The sequence below is a fragment of the Nycticebus coucang genome, chromosome 22, assembly GCF_027406575.1.
Source record: "Nycticebus coucang isolate mNycCou1 chromosome 22, mNycCou1.pri, whole genome shotgun sequence".
Classification (NCBI taxonomy): Eukaryota; Metazoa; Chordata; class Mammalia; order Primates; family Lorisidae; genus Nycticebus; species Nycticebus coucang.
In genome coordinates, this window is record NC_069801.1 from 45,109,025 (window position 1) to 45,130,802 (window position 21,778).

The 21,778-nt window shown below is 36.3% G+C and overlaps 1 protein-coding gene across 3 annotated transcripts in view; it reads right to left on the reverse strand.

The window, feature by feature from the left end:
* Positions 1-21,778, reverse strand: part of SPATA6 (spermatogenesis associated 6) — a 143,786-nt gene that overhangs the window by 52,613 nt on the left and 69,395 nt on the right. For all 3 annotated transcript variants that reach the window (XM_053576009.1, XM_053576010.1, XM_053576011.1), the window contains 4 exons: positions 19,304-19,384; positions 14,067-14,360; positions 8,004-8,091; positions 1,234-1,274 (listed from right to left, as the gene is read on the reverse strand). In XM_053576009.1, coding sequence (XP_053431984.1) covers positions 1,234-1,274; positions 8,004-8,091; positions 14,067-14,360; positions 19,304-19,384 — 504 coding nt within the window. The remainder of the gene's footprint in view (positions 1-1,233; positions 1,275-8,003; positions 8,092-14,066; positions 14,361-19,303; positions 19,385-21,778) is intronic.

The following is a 21,778-nucleotide window of genomic DNA, read 5'->3' on the forward strand; positions in this document are numbered from 1 at the left end:
AGGCTGAGGCAAGAGAATCGCTTAAGCCCAGGAGTTGGAGGTTGCTGTGAGCTGAGTGAGGCCACGACACTCTACGGAGGGCCATAAAGTGAGACTCTGTCGCTACAAAAAAAAAATAAATAAAAATAAATAAAAAATTCCAATATCCATTCTCAGCAATTTCAATTGAATAGGTCTGGAATAAGTTTTTATAAAGTTCTACCTGGATGATTCTGACACTAGTTGAATTGGGGGCAACTGGTCACACAGTGCCTAGACTTATTACTTAACTGTTCCATATTTCTTTTTTCGCAAAGTGTGGCAAACTACTAGGCTATTCAATATTGGGAGCACAAAGTAATTGTTTTCAAAAAAACAAACAAAGGCATTTTGAGCTGTTTGTTGTTTTGCTTTGTTTTCCAAAGTGTAAACACTTATTAGACCCTTTCTCTTTGGGAGAGAAAAAACCAACTGTGAGGCAATGCTTCTCAAAATGTAGAACATCAACTACTAGCAATATGGCAGATAATTTAATATGGTACCCAAAATGATTTTAGATGGTTAACACAAATCCTTTTAAATGGCATATAGACACACACTAAATACCACTGAATGATAGGAAAAATGTATTATTTTTTCAATTATCTTTCAATCAAAAATCCTCAATTAGCTATCAGTATGCCTCTTACACCTGTCAGTTTCTCTTACTTTAATAGAGGGAGAGCATGCCTCAGAGCCTTTGGCAAACAGCAGTGGCTAGCAGAAATTTAGTAACATTCTTTTGTTTTCACTATATTTTTAAGACTATCATCCATGTAAATAAAGCATGTGATACACTGATTTTCCATCATTCACAATGATGAGTAAATAAATAAGAAGGTGAACTTAAATTAGCATAAATTTTATGCAGATACTACAAAAATTATGTGAATGCTTTGCAAATGAATGAAGTTTGGAAATACTACTATTTGAGGTATTACTACAAGTAAAAACTGATTTCTCTCTCCCTCACGTAAGCACATATACAAACACAGGTCACATAATGAATTAATTCAAATGAACAATCAAAAGCCACAAAATACTTGTAGAAGACATTCAATAAAATGTCTATTGTACGTACCACTTGACAATAATTACTACTTTTTCATGATCTTACTAAATTAATTTGATAATCTCTCACTGTTCATATAAGAGAAACACTCGGTGTTATCTGAAAGACCTGACAATTATTATTCTGCAATTTATCTGACATACCTTATAATCCTTGGGTCGGCAGCAGCCAAGATGAGAATGATCTGAAAAAGGATGTATAAAGGAATTAAAGTGTAAATATTTCATAGCAAAAATAAGTTGGTTTCACCTTTGATTTTGGCTACTATCACTGCTTCTACAATTTTAATTCATATTGCACATTTCAGAAATACTTCAAAATCCTTCAACAATGTTACATTATCCAAGATGATAAGCCAACTAGTTAAAGTCTTTATTGGGTCTTCAATAATTAAGTGATTTCACAAATACTTAATACTATTTTCGTTAGAGTAAGAAATATATAAATACAGACAAGAATGATTTTAAGTTAAGCTAATAATATTTGTAGGGAAACTAATTTATGTACGGAAAATGGATAATTTTTAGTTGATAACCAGTTAATGATGAAATACAATTTGTATATATAGATTTGGTAAGATATTCTGAAAGTATTTTTGGAGTCCATGCTAGAACGAAATGGGTGTAATAAAATAGGACCAGCTTTAGAAGGTGGTAGCATTCTGCAGTGTTTTGACTTTGTTGACAAACAGATTTGCATTACATCCCAAGCACCAACTATACAACTTAGGGCACATTACTTAGCCTTTCTAAATCTCAGAATGCTAACATATATGATATACCTCTTTTATGATATTGTTTTACAGATTACATTAAATGTTACATGAAAGGCACTAAAGTAAATGTTAACCTTTATTACTAACACCATCGTCAACAACATTATCACTGTCTGAATTGGACAAGCATGGGTTCAAGTTCAAATTCTGCCAACTATCAGATATATTGTTCTGTTCAAATTATAGAAACACAAGCTATGTTTCATTCCCCACTTTAAAAGTATAAAGACATTGCCTATCTTACCTCAAAAAAGAGTCACAGTGAATAATATTAAACAATTTGTGAAAGTCCCTAGTATAGTATCTGTCACACAGTGTATTTTTTTTTTTTATTATTGTTGGGGATTCATTGAGGGTACAATAAGCTAGGTTACATTGATTGCAATTGTTAGGTAAAGTCCCTCTTGCAATCATGTTCACAGAGTGTATTTTTAAACTAACTCTAAATCTCTTCCTTATATAACACCCACTACATTGTATATGCATGTTTGGTTTTATCATTACTTAAGGGATTCAATTTTTAAGAACCAATTTATAGGTGTCATAATCTCTGTTATATTGATAGTCAAGAAAATCTGAACCATAATTTGCAATTATACTTCCTCACTCATACATTTCAGTAAAAAACACTCTAAGAATCTGTTTTACCTTCCCAAACTACCTTATCCAAAAAAAAAAAAGAAGAAAAGAAAAAAGCTACATAAGAGAGACCTACAATAGTTTGCATTCTGTAAATTTTTTGGCATTTTTTATTGTACAAGATATTGCCCTGAACCACACCAGTAGTCAGCTGAAATATTAATGTATTTCACATGCCAACTTCTCCATTTAATGTCACTAAGATTCAATTTATTTCAAGCACTTTTCAAAACTTTTTTTTGAAAAATGAACCCCAGGCTAACTCCTCTTTTATACAGTCTAATAATATACAGCATGGTCCCAAATAGCAGAAGAAATAAACAAATGATGAGGACATACTGAGCCTAATTATCTAAAAATGCAGTAGTATAAAAAATAGGCTAAATGTTAAATGGTAAGACAATTACTACTATAAAAAGTTGTATCAGAGAGCAATCCCTCAAGGTTAAAGGTAATCAGAATAAACTTCCTAAAGGTGAAGAAACTTGAGATGGGCACAATAAAGAGGTCTCACTTAGGAAAAGAATAAAGAAAAAGAAGCTAGTTCTTTCTTGTGTGTGTGATTTTTTTCTTTATTTGAGACAGTCTCTCTCTGTTACCCTGAGTAGAGTGCTCTGGGGTCATCATAGCTCACAGCAACCTCAGTCTCTCAGGCTCAAGAGATCCTCTCAAGTAGCTGGGATTACAGGAGTCTGTCATGACAGCTGGCTGGTTTTTCTGTTTTTAGTAGAGATGGGGGTTCTCACTCTTGCTCAGGCTGGTCTCAAACTCATAATTCAATCTATCCCCCTCAACCTCCCAGAGTGCTAGGATTACAGGTGTGAGCCACTGCACCTGGTCTTGTACATGTAATGTTGAACAACTTACTTTACTTTTTTAAACCCCAGGGAAATTTTTTGTCCATAAAATGGGAATTAGTGATAGTCTCTAACTTTATGAGGCTACCATGAATAATTAACCAATGTACTAGGAGCAAAGCATTCAGAATAGCAGCTAACAGAAAACACATATTCAATAAATGTTAGCTATTATTTGATTCTCCATTAACTTCAAGAAATAGGTGTTATATAGAGTCAGGCATGGTGGTTCATGCCTGTAATCTCAGCACTTGGGGGAGACTGAGTAGGGAGGAGTGCCTGAGCTACCAGGTTCGAGACTGGCCTGAGCAAGAGCTGAGGCAAAAGAATTGCTTAAGCCCAAGAGTTTGAGGTTATTGTGCCCTGGCACTCTACCAAGGGCAACAAAGTGAGACTCTGTCTCAAAAAAAAAAAAAAATTAATAAGTAAATAAATAATAGGTATTATGAACTAATGTTTGTGTCCCTCCAAAATTCATATGTTGAAGCCCTAAATCCCAAAGTGATGATATTTAGAGATTAGATCTTTGGGAGGTAATTAAAGTTAAGGTGAGATTATGACAATGGGGCCCTAATAATGGGGTGAATGTGTTTATAAATAAAGATATCAGAGAGTTTATTCCCCTACTCTCTGTCTCTCTCTCTCCATCCCCTCAGTCACCACCCATCCCCAGCCTCCACACACAAAAGTCATATGAACACACAGCAAGATGGTGGCCACCTACAAACCAAGAGAAGAGACCTCAAACAAAAACTACCTTGTCAGCACCTTCATCTTCCTAGTTTTCAGAACTGTGAGAAAATAAATACTTGTTGTTTAAGCTACCCAGTCTATAGTATTTTATTATGGCAGGTTGAAGAGACTAATACTAACACAATACATAGAATCAATAATTTCTATTTTGCATTCCAGAGATTGACTTCCTATCTAACTGACAAGTGATGGTATTGAGTCTTTTATTAGTTCAGTGCTACTTCTAGTAATATAAAGATACTATTAATAGATTTCCCTATTATAAAACAAAAGCAGATAGGAGAATAAAACTATCATTAGTCTCAAAATGACATCAATCCATTAGTGGATTTGCTAACCAAATGAATGTGACATATAATCAAAATAATATTAATAAAATGCCAGGTAGTGATTAACAGTTCTGGTTAAAAACAAAATATAATAGTCATAAAAACATTTCCTTAGCCATCATTAATGAGAAGCTAAGATCCATTTCGTCTCTAAGGTCACCATTCACACTCAGGTGAGTTGGATAATTTAGAGCAGGGGTCCTCAAACTTTTTAAACAGGGGCCCAGTTCCCTGTCCCTCAGACTGTTGGAGGGCCGGACTATAGTTTAAAAACAAAAAACTATGAACAAATTCCTATGTACATTGCACATATCTTATTTTGAAATAAAAAAACAAAACAGGAACAAATATAATATTTAAAATGAAGAACAAGTAAAGTTAAATCAACAAACTTATCAGTATTTCAATGGGAACTATGGGCCTGCTTTTGGCTAATGAGATGGTCAATGTCTGGTTCCATATTTGTCACTGCTAGTCGTAACAAATGATGCAAGTGTGCATCAGTTAGTCCCAAGACTGAGAGGAGGAGTCGAGAGACAGAGAGGAGGGGAGTCGGAGAGTTCCGCACACATTCCACACACATTCCACACATGGGCACTGCAGGCCCGGGACGAGTCAGCTGCTAAGCAGGACAGGCAGCAATGGCAAAAACACCCGGTGGGCCGGATAAATGTCCTCGGCGGGCCGCATGTGGCTCCCGGGCCATAGTTTGAGGACCCCTGATTTAGAGCCTCTCTACTCTTTCTCTGCATAATTGACCTTCATTTACCGGCTGAGGTATGACTCAGTCCCAAGAGACCAATCCTGACTTTAAGCAAGGACTTAAGGAGCTTTAATCTAAAACTCAACTTTCTGTATCAACTCATTTCTTCTGTTAAAGTAATTCCTGAACTCAGTCCTACTAATTATAGCTAATATGTGTTGCTCCTATGTGTCAATCCTTATTTTGGCAACCTCCACAGTACTCTACTATGAAGGGTATTACTATCCACTATTTCAGTTCACTATTTCAGCTCTGCTGTAACAAATATCTGAAACTGGGTAATTCATAAATGGGAATTTATTTCTCACAGTTCTAGAGGCTGGGAAGTCCAAGATCAAGGTGCCAGCGTCTGGCAAGGGTTTTCTCACAGCACCATCACATGGCAGAAGGTGAAAGCAAGGAGAGAGCAAGAGATTCTAGTGAGATCCCTCTTCCTGGCTTATAGATGGCCACTCCTATTTAGTCCTCATGTGGCAGTGAGAGAGGGAAAGAGCAAGCACTCTGGTGCCTTTTCATATAAGAACACGAATGCTATGATGAGGGCCCCATCCTCATGACCTCATCTAAACTTAATCAACTCTGAAAGGTCCCATCTCTAAATACATATCTTCAGGGATTAGGCTTAAATATATGAATTTTTAGGGAATATAATTCAATCTGTAATAATGTCCTTGTCAAAACAATTTATACATAGAGAGGGAGGCAGAGAGGAGAAAGTTAAAGAGAGAGCAGGAAAAGGAAAGCAAATACTACTATTTGTAGGTACTAAATGAAAGCATATGGGAATAATTCTTTGCACTATTTCTACTTTTCTGCAAGTCCAAAATTATGTCAAAATAAGTTAAAAAAAGCAATTGATCTCTCTGATCATACTTCACCTAGTGCAGATTAAAAGTAGAAACTGTATCAGTTCTGCTGGCAAATATACAATTGTCAAGAGAGATCAGACATTTGAATGCTCAAAAAATGTCTTCCAAAGAAACATCTATGTTGAAGTTAGTTTCCTTTGACATGTTCTTAAAGCTCATTTTCCATGTCCATAAGTTTCTTCCAAGAGAGAGAACAGAGTGCAACATTTGTTTCTAATTTTATATAAATTGCTATTTTGCATATAAGAGACTCATTGATTATCACATCTATTTCCCTGTTAGTGCTAAAAATGTATGAATAAAATAAACAAGCACAGGCAGCGCCTGTGGCTCAGTGGGTAGGGTGCTGGCCCCATATACTGAGTGTGGCAGGTTCAAACCCGGCCCTGGCCAAACTGCAAAAAAATAGCCGGGCATTATGGCGGGTGCCTGTAGTCCCAGCTACTCAGGAGGCTGAGGCAAGAGAATCGCCTAAGCCCAGGAGTTGGAGGTTGCTGTGAGCTGGGTGATACCACGGCCCTCTACCAAGGGTGACAGAGTGAGACTCTGTCTCTAAATAAATAAATAAACAAGCACAAACTCGGCATATTCTCAGAAAAGATTATTACATTTCCTCATTTTTAAAAAAAGAGATTGATTATACACTACAGTTTAGAAAATGAAAAAGATGAAGCTCCCGTTATGATTCCATTTTTTTCACTGTATGTCATTTTTCTTCCTCTATGACTTTCTCAGTGTGCAGTAAATTAACTTTAAAGATGTAACAGTGGAAACAAGGCTTGACTTGACTGGCTCCAATTTGTTTCAGACCCCCTGAAGCAATATCCTTTAGGTTAAAAGCTTCTGCTTAGCTTTTCACATAGGCCAGCTAATTATAGGAAGAATTTAGTTTGTAACACAACTCTTAAAAAAGATAACTGTCCTTTCCCTAAACTAACTCGCAGGAAGGTAAGGAAAGTATACATGCGAGTACAACTGTGTTAAAGAGTTATAGGAACCCTAGATCTGACCTTCATCCTCCAAAGTTAACCAACCAAGGACAAAGATGTTTCACAACCTCCTTGGACCCTTGCTGATGCTCAAATGTCTGCAGTTCTTAGTTATCTCTAGCAACACCCCCCAACATAAAAAGAAGTCTAAACTTCATACTAACTTGCCCTAGATGGTTCTTTAAGATACTAGGCCTCCATCTCCTGGAGGCCTTTATCCTCCATTATCCTCCACATAAAAGTTCTTTCTTTGCCCCAACACAGTATATCTTGACTTACTGTCCTACAGCAGTGCTACCAGCTTAGGCTCCTGCTTAACCCACTAGCCAATACCTACAGATATTAATACTCAAATACCCCTAATTATATAATACTATTTAACCTTATTCATAAAAACCACCTTTATATTGAATTTTAAAAGCAACTTATCTAACAACAAGGATTAGGACTAAAGATAAAAAAATATTCTTACAAACTAAACTTAAAGAATGTTATCTTTTCAGAAATATAAATAACTACTATGGTTATAAGGACAGCTGATAGTCATTAAGCATCTTTTGTACTAGAGCATTTTATGTGGCAACATTTGTCATGTTATCTACATTCTTTAATAAATAAATTAATTATCAAAGTAGTTAAAATTACTTAGTGAGAATGGGTTCTATAGTCAAATTAGTTTAGAAAAGTTGAATAAAACTAAATTAATCAAATTATTTTTTAATAGAAGGCATTAGTTTAACCTGCTGATATATATGTTGAATCTCACAAATTTTATTATTTTAGAGAGTATCTATATGGATGTCCCACAAGTTGTAAAAAGCTATACTATACCACATTATGTAATAATAAAAGTCTTATTTTTGTTAACTGATGCCAAGTTAAGAGCTTGACTGTAGTCCAAGCAACTGAAGCAACGAAGGAAGATAACTTCTAGCTCACCATTGTGCATCCTTGACCATCCATCTCTTTCACAATCTCTGCCAGAAGATCCAAACAAAGTATCAGCCCTGGGACTTGGGGGATCAACCTAGAGGCAGCAGGATTTTGATATAAAAAAAGACCTTAAATATTCCCAGTCTTTCAATGTCATGGCACTAGAAAAATGATAGTACAGAGATCACATATCATCAGGTTAACATGATGGTGCCCAAAAGGTTCAGGTAAGTTCCAAAGTCAAATATTTTGCTGTTTATTCTTAAGTAAAATTAAAATTAAACTCCAAAAAATGTTATTTATATATTTGTGCCTACTTTAAAACGAACAAATTTGCAATTGAAATGTCTATTACTCCATTGCCTATTTTGCTTTTTATCAAAAGATTTACAAAAGAGCAATGCATTTTGCCATATTTAAAAACCAAAACTAGTCATTTGCTCTTTGTCTCCTCAGCATGCACATTGTGAGCTCAAATAGTGTTTTTACTTGTCTGTGTTCAGAGGACTAGCATGCTCGGTGCCTTACAGCTTACTATATTGTCAACCAAATTTTCTAATTCAAGGTAAAAAGTCAAAATGACATAAATATGTAAAACAGACATCACTGTTCATCAAAATTAAAAGCTTTTGTTCAGCAAAGGACAGTATCAAGAAGGCAGCCTATAGAATCAGAAAAAAAATATTAACAAATCACATATCTGATAAGGAGTTATTATCCTGACTCTATGAAAAGCTCCTACATGCGTATAACTCAACAACAAAATGTTGTTGAGTAAAAGAATGGGTAAAAAACTTGAATAGATATTTCACCAAAGAGGGTAAACAAATGGCCAACAAGCACACGAAAAAATGCTCAACATCGCTAATCATTAGGGAAATGGAAATCAAAATCATAGTGAGATATTATTCCATACCCATGAAGATGGCTATTATAAAAATAAATAAATAAATAAATTACAAATGTTGGGGAAGATGTGGAGAGATTTGAACACTTATCCACTATTAGTGGGAATTTAAAATAGTATAGCTGCTTTAGAAAACAGTATGGCAGTTTCTCAAAAAATTAAAAACAGAATTTCTGTATGGTCTAGCAATTCTATGTCTGAATATATACCCCAAAGAATTGAAAACAGAAGCTCAAACAGCTATTTGTACTCCCATGTTAATAGCGGTGTTATTCACTTTATACACCTGTATTTATAGCAATATTATACATAATATGTAAATAATGGAAGCAGCTTGCATATTTATCAATAGATAGATGAATGGACAAACAAATGTCATATAGACATATAAGACAGTCCTATTTCGCTGTAAATGGGAAGTAAATTGTGACATGCTGCAACATGGATGAACCGTGAGGAGGTATGCTAAATGAAAGAAGCCAGTCACAAAAGAAAAACAATATATAATTCTACTTCTATCAGGTACCAAGAGTAGTTGAATTCATACAAACAGAAGCAGGGGAGGAAATGATAGACAAGAGGCAGCCTGACAGAACCCTGCTCCCAAGGAACAAAGTGAAAGGTGCAGGAGCTGCCTACATGCAAATCACTCTTCTCTGAAGCAGCATTGTGAAGTCACAGAGAAGCAACATGCAGGACACTTAGTGTAGGGGGGGGAAAAGAGTGATACATATAATCAGATCAGACAATGCAAGGGAAACAACAGAATAGAATACTAGAGTGCCTAAAGCTGTCCTGAGGTCTTGGGTACACTGTACCAGCTTGGTACCTTGCTGGAGCAGGAGTGGACTGACCTGTGGCTTCCCTGAACTGTGCTCTGGAACTTGAAACCAAGCACTTCACTCCTAGAGCACAATGGGATTTGAGCAAGGGGGTTGACCACAGCACAGGAGACTCTGAGCTGAGAGGTTGTAGGCCAATGCTTTGGGTCCTAGGTGGGGCAATGGAGAGCTATGACCTCTGGCTGCCTGACCTGGCATCCATTAGACCTCTATGCCTGCACAGTGGCCTGCTGCGGGCTTTGCCTACAATCCACCCCCCAGGCCACAGCTGCCTCCAGACTGCTTGGTCCTGACCCCACCCTCCAGGTCAGATTAGCCCATCAGCTGTACAACCCTGCTTCTGGCACAGAAGCCCTGCTCCGAGGAACTGCTTTTGCCTCCACCCTACTTATGGCTTAGAGGCTCTCAAGTCAGGGTACAATGGGCTCTGACCTGTGAAGCTTTGGTTGACTACCTCAGTAGGCCCTGAGTAGAGCACGGAGAGCTCTGTGGTCCCTGGGCCACTTGCAGCCAACCTCTGTCAGCCTGATTTGACATGCACAGGATCCTTTTGCCTAGACAGCAGCCTTCTGCTTGTTCAGCCATAGCTCACCTCCCCAAGCCCTGACTGCCTCCTGCCTACTTGGCCCTAAACCCCCACCTTCCAGGTTGGATCAGCCCAACTGCAACATCCTGCTTCTGACTCAGCAGCCATGCTCAGAGTTTCTGCTTGTGACTTCTCCCCAGTTCCACCTCTGAGGCTTTCACACCAGAGACTGAAGTTCTGCTTCTGTGCCTCCAGAACTTCCACTAGCCCAAGTACAAGTCTCCAGGGTACACCTGGACCCCAAAACCTCACCCTGGAGTGTCCACTACACCACTTATCAATTCCTTCAATGAACGTGAATGGCTTAAACTCCCCACTAAAGAGATGTGAGACTGACTAAAAGGATAAAAAAATGTAACCCAAGAATCTGCTATCACCAAGAAACACACCTAACCCACAAAGACTTGTTCAAACTCAAGGTGAAGAGACAGAAAACAATATTCAATGCAAATGGAAACCAAAAGAAAGCTGGTATAATTCTTGCCACATCACAGAACACAGACTTCAAATCAACAAAAGTAAGAAAGACAAAGATGGTCACTATAAAGGGAAAAATTCAACAAGAAAACATAACAACTCTAAATATCTATACACCTAACACAGGTACATCCGATTCATAAAACAAATTCTACTTGATCTACACAAAATGATAAGAATAGCACAATAGCCAGAAACTTCAATAACATACTGACAGAATGAAACAGATCCTACAAAGAGAAAATAAAGGAACAATGGACTTGAATAGAACTATAGAACAAATAAATGGACCTAACAGACTTTTATAGAACATTCTATCAAAAACCATTGAATAGGCTCAGCGCCCATAGCTCAGTGAGTAGGATGCCAGCCACATATACCTAGGCTGGTGGATTCGAGCCTAGCCCAGGCCTGCTAAATAACAACTGCAAGTAAAAAATAGCTGGGCGTTGTGGCGGATACTTGTAGTCACAGTTACTTGGGAGCCTGAGGCAAGAGAATCGCTTAAGCCCAAGAGTTGGAGGTTGCTGTGAGCTATAATGCCACAGCACTCAACCAAGGGCAACATAATGAGACTCTGTCTCAAAAAAAAAAAAAACACTGAATACATGTTCTCATCAGTTCAAAATTCTCTAAGCCTAGGCCACAAAACTGTTTCAACAAATTAAAAACACCAGAAATTATGAAATGCATCTTCTCAGATTAAAATTAGACGTCAACATCAGCAACAAAAAAAAAAAATTAAAATTTAAAGAGAAAGAAATTAACACCAACAGAAATACTCATCTCTACACAAAGTCATGGAAACTAAACAACCTATTGCTGAACCATACTTGGGTAATGGTGGAAATTAAGATGAAAATCAAAAGATTGTTCAAACTAAATGATGAAGGAGACTCAAGTTATCAAAACCCATGAGACACAGCTAAAGCATGCCTGAGAAAAAAATCTGTAACCTTAAATGCCTACATCCAAAAGACAGATCAAAAATTAACAATCTAATGAACTGTCTCAAGGAACTGGAAAAGGCAGAGCAAACCAACCCCAAACCCAGCAGAAAAAAAGAAATAAGCAAGGTCAGAGGAAAACTACATGAAATCAATAACAAAAGAATTATACATAAGATGAATGTAATATAAAGTTTGTTCTTTGAAAACATAAACAAATATGAGGCTTCTGGCTAGATTAACCAGAGGCAGAAAAGGACGCTGCCTTTCTTTTTCATTTAATTTGTAATTGTGGGCAAACATGAAATTAAAGGCATTCTTTTTTTTTTTTTGGTAGAGACAGAGTCTCACTGTACCGCCCTTGGGTAGAGTGCCATGGCGTCACACGGCTCACAGCAACCTCTAACTCTTGGGCTTACGCGATTCTCTTGCCTCAGCCTCCCGAGCAGCTGGGACTACAGGCGCCCGCCACAACACCCGGCTATTTTTTTGTTGCAGTTTGGCCGGGGCTGGGTTTGAACCCGCCACCCTTGGCATATGGGGCCGGCACCCTACTCACTGAGCCACAGGCGCCTCCCATTGAAGGCATTCTTAAGCTGCAATCAAACATGCAACTAAAACATTACCTGAATATTGTTTAAACCAACAAAATATAATCAGAACTAATGAGAAATTCTATAGAAATGACAAAAACAATCACAATAATCTCAATAATATATTATCATTTAAAACTACCCATTACACTGTATGTTTAATTTTATAATTAGAAACCTTTAACTTTAGGATAAAAGAGTAAAGGATTCATAGTCAAAATATAAACATGGAATAAAATATTGCTTTAAGACACATTAAAATTTTTTAAAAAGGTAACAAAGAAAATCTGAACTTTCAAATGTGTATGTTCAAAAAGCTATTAGAATGCCAAAGGGTCCTATTTACAGGTTGAGTTAATTCATTTTAGAACTTATAAAAAATGGATTTTTTGCTTTTGTATAGGTACTTAAATCTTGAGGTTCAGTATTATTATATATGTTAAAATATTTATACAAGGGACTTCAAAGTGTTCACAGAAAAATTGAATTAAAAGATGAAAACATAAAATATAAACTTTACTTTTCAACACAAGCTTTATCAAGGTCAAGACACTTTTTAGTAAGCAATTTAATTCATACATGCTTAAAGAAATGGGGGTCCTGGAAATTTAACCATATCAATGTAGTATTACCTTATTAACTGAGGAAAAATGGCTGCTCTTTATAGATTCTTCAAGATTAGGAAACAAGAAGTCAGAATGAGACAAACCAGGACTATAAGGTAGATGTCTAACGACTTCTCATCAAAACTCTGGCAAAGCTGCCCTTGTTTGATGAGGGAAATGAACAAGGGCATTGTCCTGGCAAAGTATTCTTTTTGGTAAAGCATTCCACAGTTGTCTTCTGCTAAAGCTTTGGCTAACTTTCTTAAAACACTCTCATAATAAACAGATACTATCATTCTTCGGCCCTTCACAAAGTCAACAATCAAAATGCTTACAGTATCCAAAGAAATTATCATTATGACCTTTGCTCTTGCCCTTTTGCCCTTTTGCTTTGATTAGAACCTCTTCTACCTATTGGTAGCCACTGCTTTGATTGTGCTTTGTCTTCAGGATCATACTAGAAAAGCCATCTTTGATCTCCTATTACAATTCTTTGAAGAAATGCTTCAGGATCTTGATCTCACTTGTTTCAATTTCTATTGAAAGCTCTGCTCTTGTCTGCAACTACTCTGGGAACAAAGTTTTTGGTACCCTTCAAGCAGTAATTTTGGTCAACTTTAATTTTTCAGTCAGAATTGTGTAAGCTGAACCAGTTGAGATGTCTATGGTGTTGGCTATTTCTGCTGTTAGCTTAGGTAAAGTACATCATTTCAAAGGAAACTTACTTTCCACTATAATTATTATGCAACCTGGGATGGGCAGGGTCTTCCTTTTCTGAAAGAATACTTGGTTTTCTTCTAAAACTCCACTCTGCCATTGTAGTACTAATGTTAACTATAACCAAGTTCAATTTGTAGAGGAAATTATACTGTCTACTGTACAAAAAGAAAGGAAAACAGTTCTTATAGGATTTAACATGGCATTCATAATGTAGTTTCATCTTTGCCAAGTTTAAAGACAAGAACATCCTTTTATTCTAAAATTTTTCATTTTAGATTGCTAGGTTAACAGTTCAGGAAATACAACTGTTAATATAAGCTAAAAGTTGAAAGACATTTAAAAATATTTTAATGGAAAAAATGATGTGATCAATTTCAAACTGAAATGCTTACATGTCTAATCACAAATGGAGGCTTATCTGTTTCTTTTTTGAATTCATAAGGTCCCAGATTTAAATGGGCTAGCCGCCGCCTGGTGTCTTCAGATAGCTCACACATCCGTCTTTTTGTGTAGGGAGATGGAGAGTGTGATTTTGAAGAAATTGTAGGCTGTTCGTAGTTTTTTGCATTTACACAATATTTGCTTCTCTCAGGTGACTTGGATTTTTTCTTTTGTGATCTTGATGATCTGCTTTGCAGTCTGCTGTGTGATTTTTCAACTGGAGCCGAATGGTAAGTAAATTTATCCTAAACATAAAGAACAAAAATTAACTTGGGCAAAAGAGATATTTTAAAAATCCCATTTAAAATTTAAAAAAAATTTTAAGTCATTTTACCAGGACACACAAACTCTATCAAAGCTAACCAGATTAGTCCTTCCTATCTGCCCATCTATGCTGATCTTGGGAAAAGTCAAATCCATACGCTAAATAACTCTTTCTACAGTAGTTAATTATATCAAACTTCCTTCTTAAGCCCAACTAACAAGGGCTTTATGAAAAATAAAGCTCAATGCTCAATCATTTGAAAAATCTAAGAAACAAAGTCAGAAAAAAATTATTTTTCAGTATACTAGAAAATTAATGCAAATACTAGCTTTCTTTTATATTTAAGTATTCGAATAATTGGCTACATAATTTAAGAATACTATATTTACCATTATTAAAAATACACACCTATTTAGTTGATTATGAAATCTTCAAGAGAAAATTATAAAAGTAAGTTTTGTTCATGTAGATATATACATATATATGTACAACATGAAAATGTTTGAATAATTTGGTAGATATTTTAATGAAATGCATTATTTGGATTCTACAAAGCAAAACGATATTTAGCCCATCCAAGCTAAAACTTTACAATTCAATGACAGATAACCATTAATCTTAATTTGGGTTCCATATTTTTACAATTTTTTTTTTTTAGACAGTCTCACTGTGTCGCCCTGAGTAGAGTGCTGTGCTGTCATAGCTCACAGCAACCTCCAACTCTTGGGCTTAAGAGATTCTCTTGCCTCAGCCTCCTGAGTAGCTGGGACTACAGGCACCGTCACAACACCCGGCTATTTTTTGATTGCAGTTGTCATTGTTATTTAGCAGGCCAGGGCCAGGCTGGAACCTGCCAGCCTCAGTAGAGAGGTAGGATTGATGGTTAAACATGATTGGTTAACAGTATGTGGCCGGTGCCCTACCCACTGAGCTACAGGCGCCAAGCCTGGTCCTATATTTTTATAAAAGTAAAAATATATAAAAGATGTATGAACTTTAATAACTGGTATTTTATCTTCTTATAAAACTGGTTAGCAGCCTAAAACTTTTGATATTAAAATTTTTTTAATTGTTACTTCTTGTTTTGTTATTAAGATAACATTTTATTCAAAAAGGCTCTGCCTTATAAATACCTTAATAGTTTATTTACAAGCAAATAATATAAGAATTCTTCATGTTTTATCTGGAGGTATAAGCAGCTTTTCAATTATAGAAAATGGACTCCTGAATCTCTGAATGTCTTCTTTTTTTTTTTTTTTTTTTTGTAGAGACAGAGTCTCACTGTACCGCCCTCAGTAGAGTGCCTGGCGTCACATGGCTCACAGCAACCTCTAACTCTTGGGCTTACGCGATTCTCCTGCCTCAGCCTCCCAAGCAGCTGGGACCACAGGCGCCCGCCACAACGCCCGGCTATTTTTTTGTTGCAGTTCGGCCGGGGCTGGGTTTGAACCCGCCACCCTCGGCATATGGGGCCGGCGCCCTACTCACTGAGCCACAGGCGCTGCCCTCTGAATGTCTTCTTAACTTTAATCATGTTTAACCACCAATCCTACCTCCCTCTCTACTTTTTCAACTCTCTTCCCTATTTGCTAAAGGTATCTAATAAAAATATGAATAAAAAGGAAAAGAGTCAATTTTTTTTTAAGTAGATACAAAGGACAGAAAATACATTTTCCTAACAGGACAAAGTAAGCCTATGAGTTTCATTCAGACCAGTACCATCAGACTATTCCATCTTTCCTTCCACCATAATTTTTGATATGCTCCTGGACCTTTTCCCACCTTGCTCAATGACCTCAACAAGTAATCCAGAATTTTCCTACCTTGTCTCACTTCATCCGTGTCTATGACATCATGCTGACTCATAGAAACAAGGAATGTTAGCATCGGAAAGAACCTCTGAGGTTTACTGAAATGTTCAGGCAATGGATTTTTCCAAGACCTTGGAATTAGTTTCTATTTCTCAGTTTTAATTCTTTCTACTGTATCTTGGATTTCATAATTTTCTAGATCCACTGCATGCCCAAATCTAAAACTTCATTGTTGACCAAAATCTCTTTTCTTTAACCTACTTCTTCTCCTCTCACCGTCACTTGCCCTCCTCACCTCCTCAGTCCCTAGAGCTCTTTCCTAGAGTCCTTTAAACATTCTTAGTATCTCTTACCTTCAGACCCAGCAGAACTCAGAATCATTCATTTTAGCATTTCTATAAAATTCCTTCTTACACACTTAGCTCTAATTATGCCAAAACTTAAGTAATTAACCCCATCTTCTTTGTTAAAGTTTTTGAATGCTGCATACTACTAGAGGAAGTTATAAACTATATGGTTCCTACTACAAATGCACACTGTCTAACCTTACCTCATTCCTTAATGCACACTATTTATAGTGCCTGGTAAAACTTAAAATAGTGGCTGTGTTGTACTGTTTATAAAATGGCTGCCATGATTTCCCTTCCTGTATCCAACCTGGGTAGTTTCCCCCCCATGATGACTTTAGATTCAACCATATGACTTCCTGTGGACAATAGGACAATGACTTAAGTGCCTGTTCTCTTTTACTCCTAAAAACTTTCCTGCCACCACATAAATGAGCTGGAATTATTAGCCTGATAGATAATGAGATTCTCATGACTATTGCCCCACCTGAAACCAAGCTCATTACCAAAAATACAAGGTCTATCCCCAACCAAAAATTCTGCCAACTGCCAGGTATATGAGTGAAGCCATCCTAAATCATTCGGCCCTAATCAGCCAGTCCAGACTAAAAGAATCACCCAGCAGATAAATAAAACTAGAAGAAACACTTGCTGTTTTAAGCCACAAAATTAGTGAGGTTTGTAATATAGAAAAAGGCTGCATGATACAGCAGATTAGCAAATTTATATTAATGAAGTTACCACTGATATTTAATTCTTTAATAATCAATTCTACTTTTAGTAGGTAAAAAGAACTGAGTAGAAAACTAGTTTTATTCCAGAAAAATTATAATATGCTAATTTTCAGTCCATTCAGTTGGTGACAAATAGACATCCATTTGGAAGTAAAGTGATGAAAAGAATAAAGATCAATACAAGTACTTACAAACATACATAATTTTATAAAATCTATTAACTCCTCCCAAAAATCAGTGTGTTTTATTCTTATCATTAAAACTAAAGATGCTGCTTTACAGCCATTAAATTTTTAATTGTAAATAATATTCATTCAGAGAAAAAGTAAATTTACAAACTTCTTAACGATTTAAGGACTTAAATCAAGGATTGTTAATATTCAGAATTTTAATGGAAAAGTCTATTGTGCCTACTAGGCAATGTTTTCTACCTTATACACGTATTTCATCTATTGTCATCTATATCTCCCCAACAATCTTAATTCTTAAGAAATAGCCTTAGTAACAGTGACAGTAGTCCTTATTTTATATGTCCTACGTCAAGCACATTATGTATATTCTCTAATTTTTGTGGCAGTGTTATGAGGAAATGGAACCAAGATCTGCTGTTTTTAAAACGTATTAAACACTGTCCAAGACTAATGCCTATTTTCTCACATCTCTGTTCAATAATTATCAAAAGACAAATATTTACATTTTAAGTCAAAAAAATAAATATACCGAAGAGAATTATCAAAAGCTTACAGGGGAAAATGTTAGTTCATAAGTACAATGAAATTACTAATGGGTAATGGTTTTATATTTAAAAAGAGCTCTTTTACCAAGCTGTATACTTAGAATGTATGTACTTTTCTATGTATATATTTCAGACAGAAAAGTTGAAAAGAAAAACAGACTTCACTACCCATCCATTAGATGGACATAGTGCGGACAGAAAAATCATTCAGGCAAAGCATTTCTAACGATTTACAAGTGTGCACAGTGCATATCTCAAAAGCAAGTAAATAGTACACCTCCTTATCTGCCCTAAAGCTATATTTCAGCTTGTATTTAAAAAATAAATGATTACACCCTGACTCTGAAATACTAAAGATCCTACTTAACGGAATAAGTATGGTTCCCTCAATATTCTATATTTCACCTTTACTACCTTAAGTCACAGTTAGCATCCTCAGCAAATTTACTTAAAAGCTGATAATTCAGTAAATTAACATTCTACTCCTTCCTTGATAGGCCCAATCCTGTCCTGTGTGATGAGTCCACTAGGTTTCATATATTAAGGGCTCTTAATAACAGGTAGGTCATTGTCACTAGATCACAATGTAACTGCCTGAGTATGGTCCGGGGATTATTAGATAGCCTGTAGACAAGGTAGCAAGAGTATTCTGGTGACTCAGTAAGATGTTAGACCGGAAGGGAATATTAGATCCAGATACATCAGACTACTATGGGCAGTTTTCAAAAACACAGAAGTACTCAGGCTGGAATGTCAAAGCTTCTCTTGATATGACAGCACCAGTATGGCCACCAAAATGAGCAACAGTCCCTTGAGGAATTCAAGACACAAAAGAAACTACACTCACCAAACAACAATATACCATTCTGGGAACTCTGGACACCTTCTTTCCTAAAAAGGTATCCTTTGAACATTTTGGAGAAATCTATAACTTCTAAACATTTACAGAAGTCTCCGATCCAGATCTCTATGGGACTTCTTGATCCCAACATCTTTCAGGAAGCCTGATTTCTCTTTATTAAGGAGGAAGAAAAGTATATAAAGTGAAAAACAAAACAAAACAAAACCACCATGACACCCTCTATCATGTGTACCAAGTTTGTCAATCTCATATTTATCGAGATATAACCAAACTGTTGAATACCTACATTAGTTATTTTTACTTAAACTAAAAATTGACGCCCCAAGAAGTGAAAACAGCTGCAGCCCAAATAAAAGATTAATGTTTGTCAAAGGGTCATAAATATAAACAAATAATATTAAGCCATTAAAGACTTTGAGAAAATGATCTTAACCTGAGTGCGGCACTTCCTTGAACTTATCAGACATTCAGTAATAACCGAAGTTGTAGAAAATTCCAGCTTTGGAGCAATTCCCTGAGAGGAAAAATAAAGGTAATATTAGAGCGTTCCATTCTCAAGGAGTTAATTATTAGGGATAAGAATATGACCAAAAGTAATAAACACTTATCAAGGTTCAGTTGCTTCTTTGTTAGTTTGAAATTCTTATTAGAGACAAAAACACCAGAGTAATACTAAATGCCCACAAGCAACAGTGTCACTGCTGATGACACAGTTATCAGTGACTATATTTGAAAATACTTTTTATTTTCAAGTATTTTCCTATGAAATTGTTTTAAATTTTTCTCTTTTTTTTTTTGGAGACAGAGTCTTACTTTGTCACCCTCCATAGAGTGCTGGTGCATCATAGCACAGCAACCTCAAACTCTTGGGCTTAAGCAATCTTCTTGCCTCAGCCTCCCAAGTAGCTGGGACTACAGGTGCCCGCCATAATGCCCAGTTATTTTTAGAGACGAAGTCTCACTCTGGCTCAAGCTGGTCTCAAACCTGTGAGCTCAGGCAATCCACCTGCATCAGCCTCCCACCCAGAGTGCTGGCATTATAGGTATGAGCCACTGCACTTGGCCCCAAATTGTTTTAGAATTTTAATTGTAATATTATAATTATAAACATACGAACATACTTCATGGATGTCAGTTTTTTACTTTTACAACTTAAGACATATTTAACTATATAATCAAGACATTAGTATATTAGCTTGATTTAGCCATTTTACTATGTATACATATATATGTGTGTGGATGAAGATATCTCAAAATATCGTGTTATACCCCATAACTATATACAATTTTTATTTGTCAATTAAAATTAAAAAAATAAATACTTCAGATAATCTTATTTTAAAAAATACACACACACACACACACACACACACAGCTCTAACATATACAGTTCCTGCAAACAAAACAGAAGTAAGTTTCCCAACATTTTTTTCCTATTATGTAACTTTTACAGTCATATCTAAGAATAATCTGGCTCCTATTTCTAATAACATTCCGATCATCAGCTTAAACATTGTTTGAGATAAGTAGGGACAAATGGTAAAGTTCAAAGGAAACAGTTACACAGTATCTGAGAGAAAATATTTGGAAGCACATAATTATGTATTCACCAAAACATTAAAGAATCTCATCTGTGCCCAGAGAAGTGGAAATCAGACATTTGACATATAAACCCTGCCTGTAACCAACTATTTCTAATTGTTAATTACCTATTTTTATAAAACATATTATCCTGAAACGGTATTTTAAAACATCAGTGAACACATTATTATTTCAAATAGTTTCTATGGGTCACGAATCTGGCACAAGATGAGCCATGTGTTACTAACTTAGAATCTCTCATAAGATTGTGGTCAAGATGCCATTTGAGCTCTGGTCATCTGAAGCTTCTCAAAGCTTGACTGAGGCTTAAGAATCTACTCCAAAAACTGAAGCTTCTCAAGCTTGACTGGAGCTTGAGAATCTAATTCCTAAGAACGCTAACTCACATAGATGTTGGTTTGAGGTCTCAGTTCCTTTCTAGGTCTTGGCAGAAAGATTCAGCTCCTTATCACAGAAGCCTCTTTATGGGGCTGCTGAATGTCCTCATGACACAGTGGCTGGCTCCCTCAAAGTGGGTGATGGAAAAGCAGAGCAAAGATGAAGCCACAATGATCCAGCCTGAGAACTCTACCAGTGCCACTACCACACATTCTGTTCATTAGCGTTTCTGAGTACAGCCCATACTCGAGGACAGAGGAGGTAGGCTACTTTTTCAATGAAAGAGTATAAAAAGATTGTGCACAAGTTTAAAACCCACCACAGTCTGCTCTTTGACCAAAAATAACCCACGTTTCTCTCACATCCTAAACACATTCATGCTTTACCAAAAACAAAAAGAAAAGTCTATCCTTTTACAATGCCAACTTGAAATCCAGGATGTTAGCATCTAAATCAAATCCCAGGACAGCTAAGGCCCTTTGGATGTAGTTCTTCAAGTCCAACTTTAAGAATAAGTTCCTTATGATCAGAAGACCCTATGAACTAGAGAGACAAGCTATCTACCCATGTGCAGCAAGCACAAGACAATCACTGTAGATACTCCTGTTTAAAAAGGGGAGAAAACTGGAGGCAAATAGGATACAAATTCTGAAATCCAGCCTGGGAAATGGAGGTTCCTTGAGTAGGACCTGCTTAGAAGTCACTACCCATGGTTCCTGGCTCCATATTCCGGTTCTATCTTCCTATCCATTGCATCATGTGTTTGCAATGAGAGGTAGGCTGCTTATAGCTGCACAGTGTTCTGAATTTGGGTCCTATCTACAGAATTTTGAAGGTCCCAAAGCCTTTTCATTTTGTAATGTTTCTCTTTATTTAAGACTAAGCTGGTAGTGTTTCTATTAATATAATGCTCTTAAAATTGTTTTGG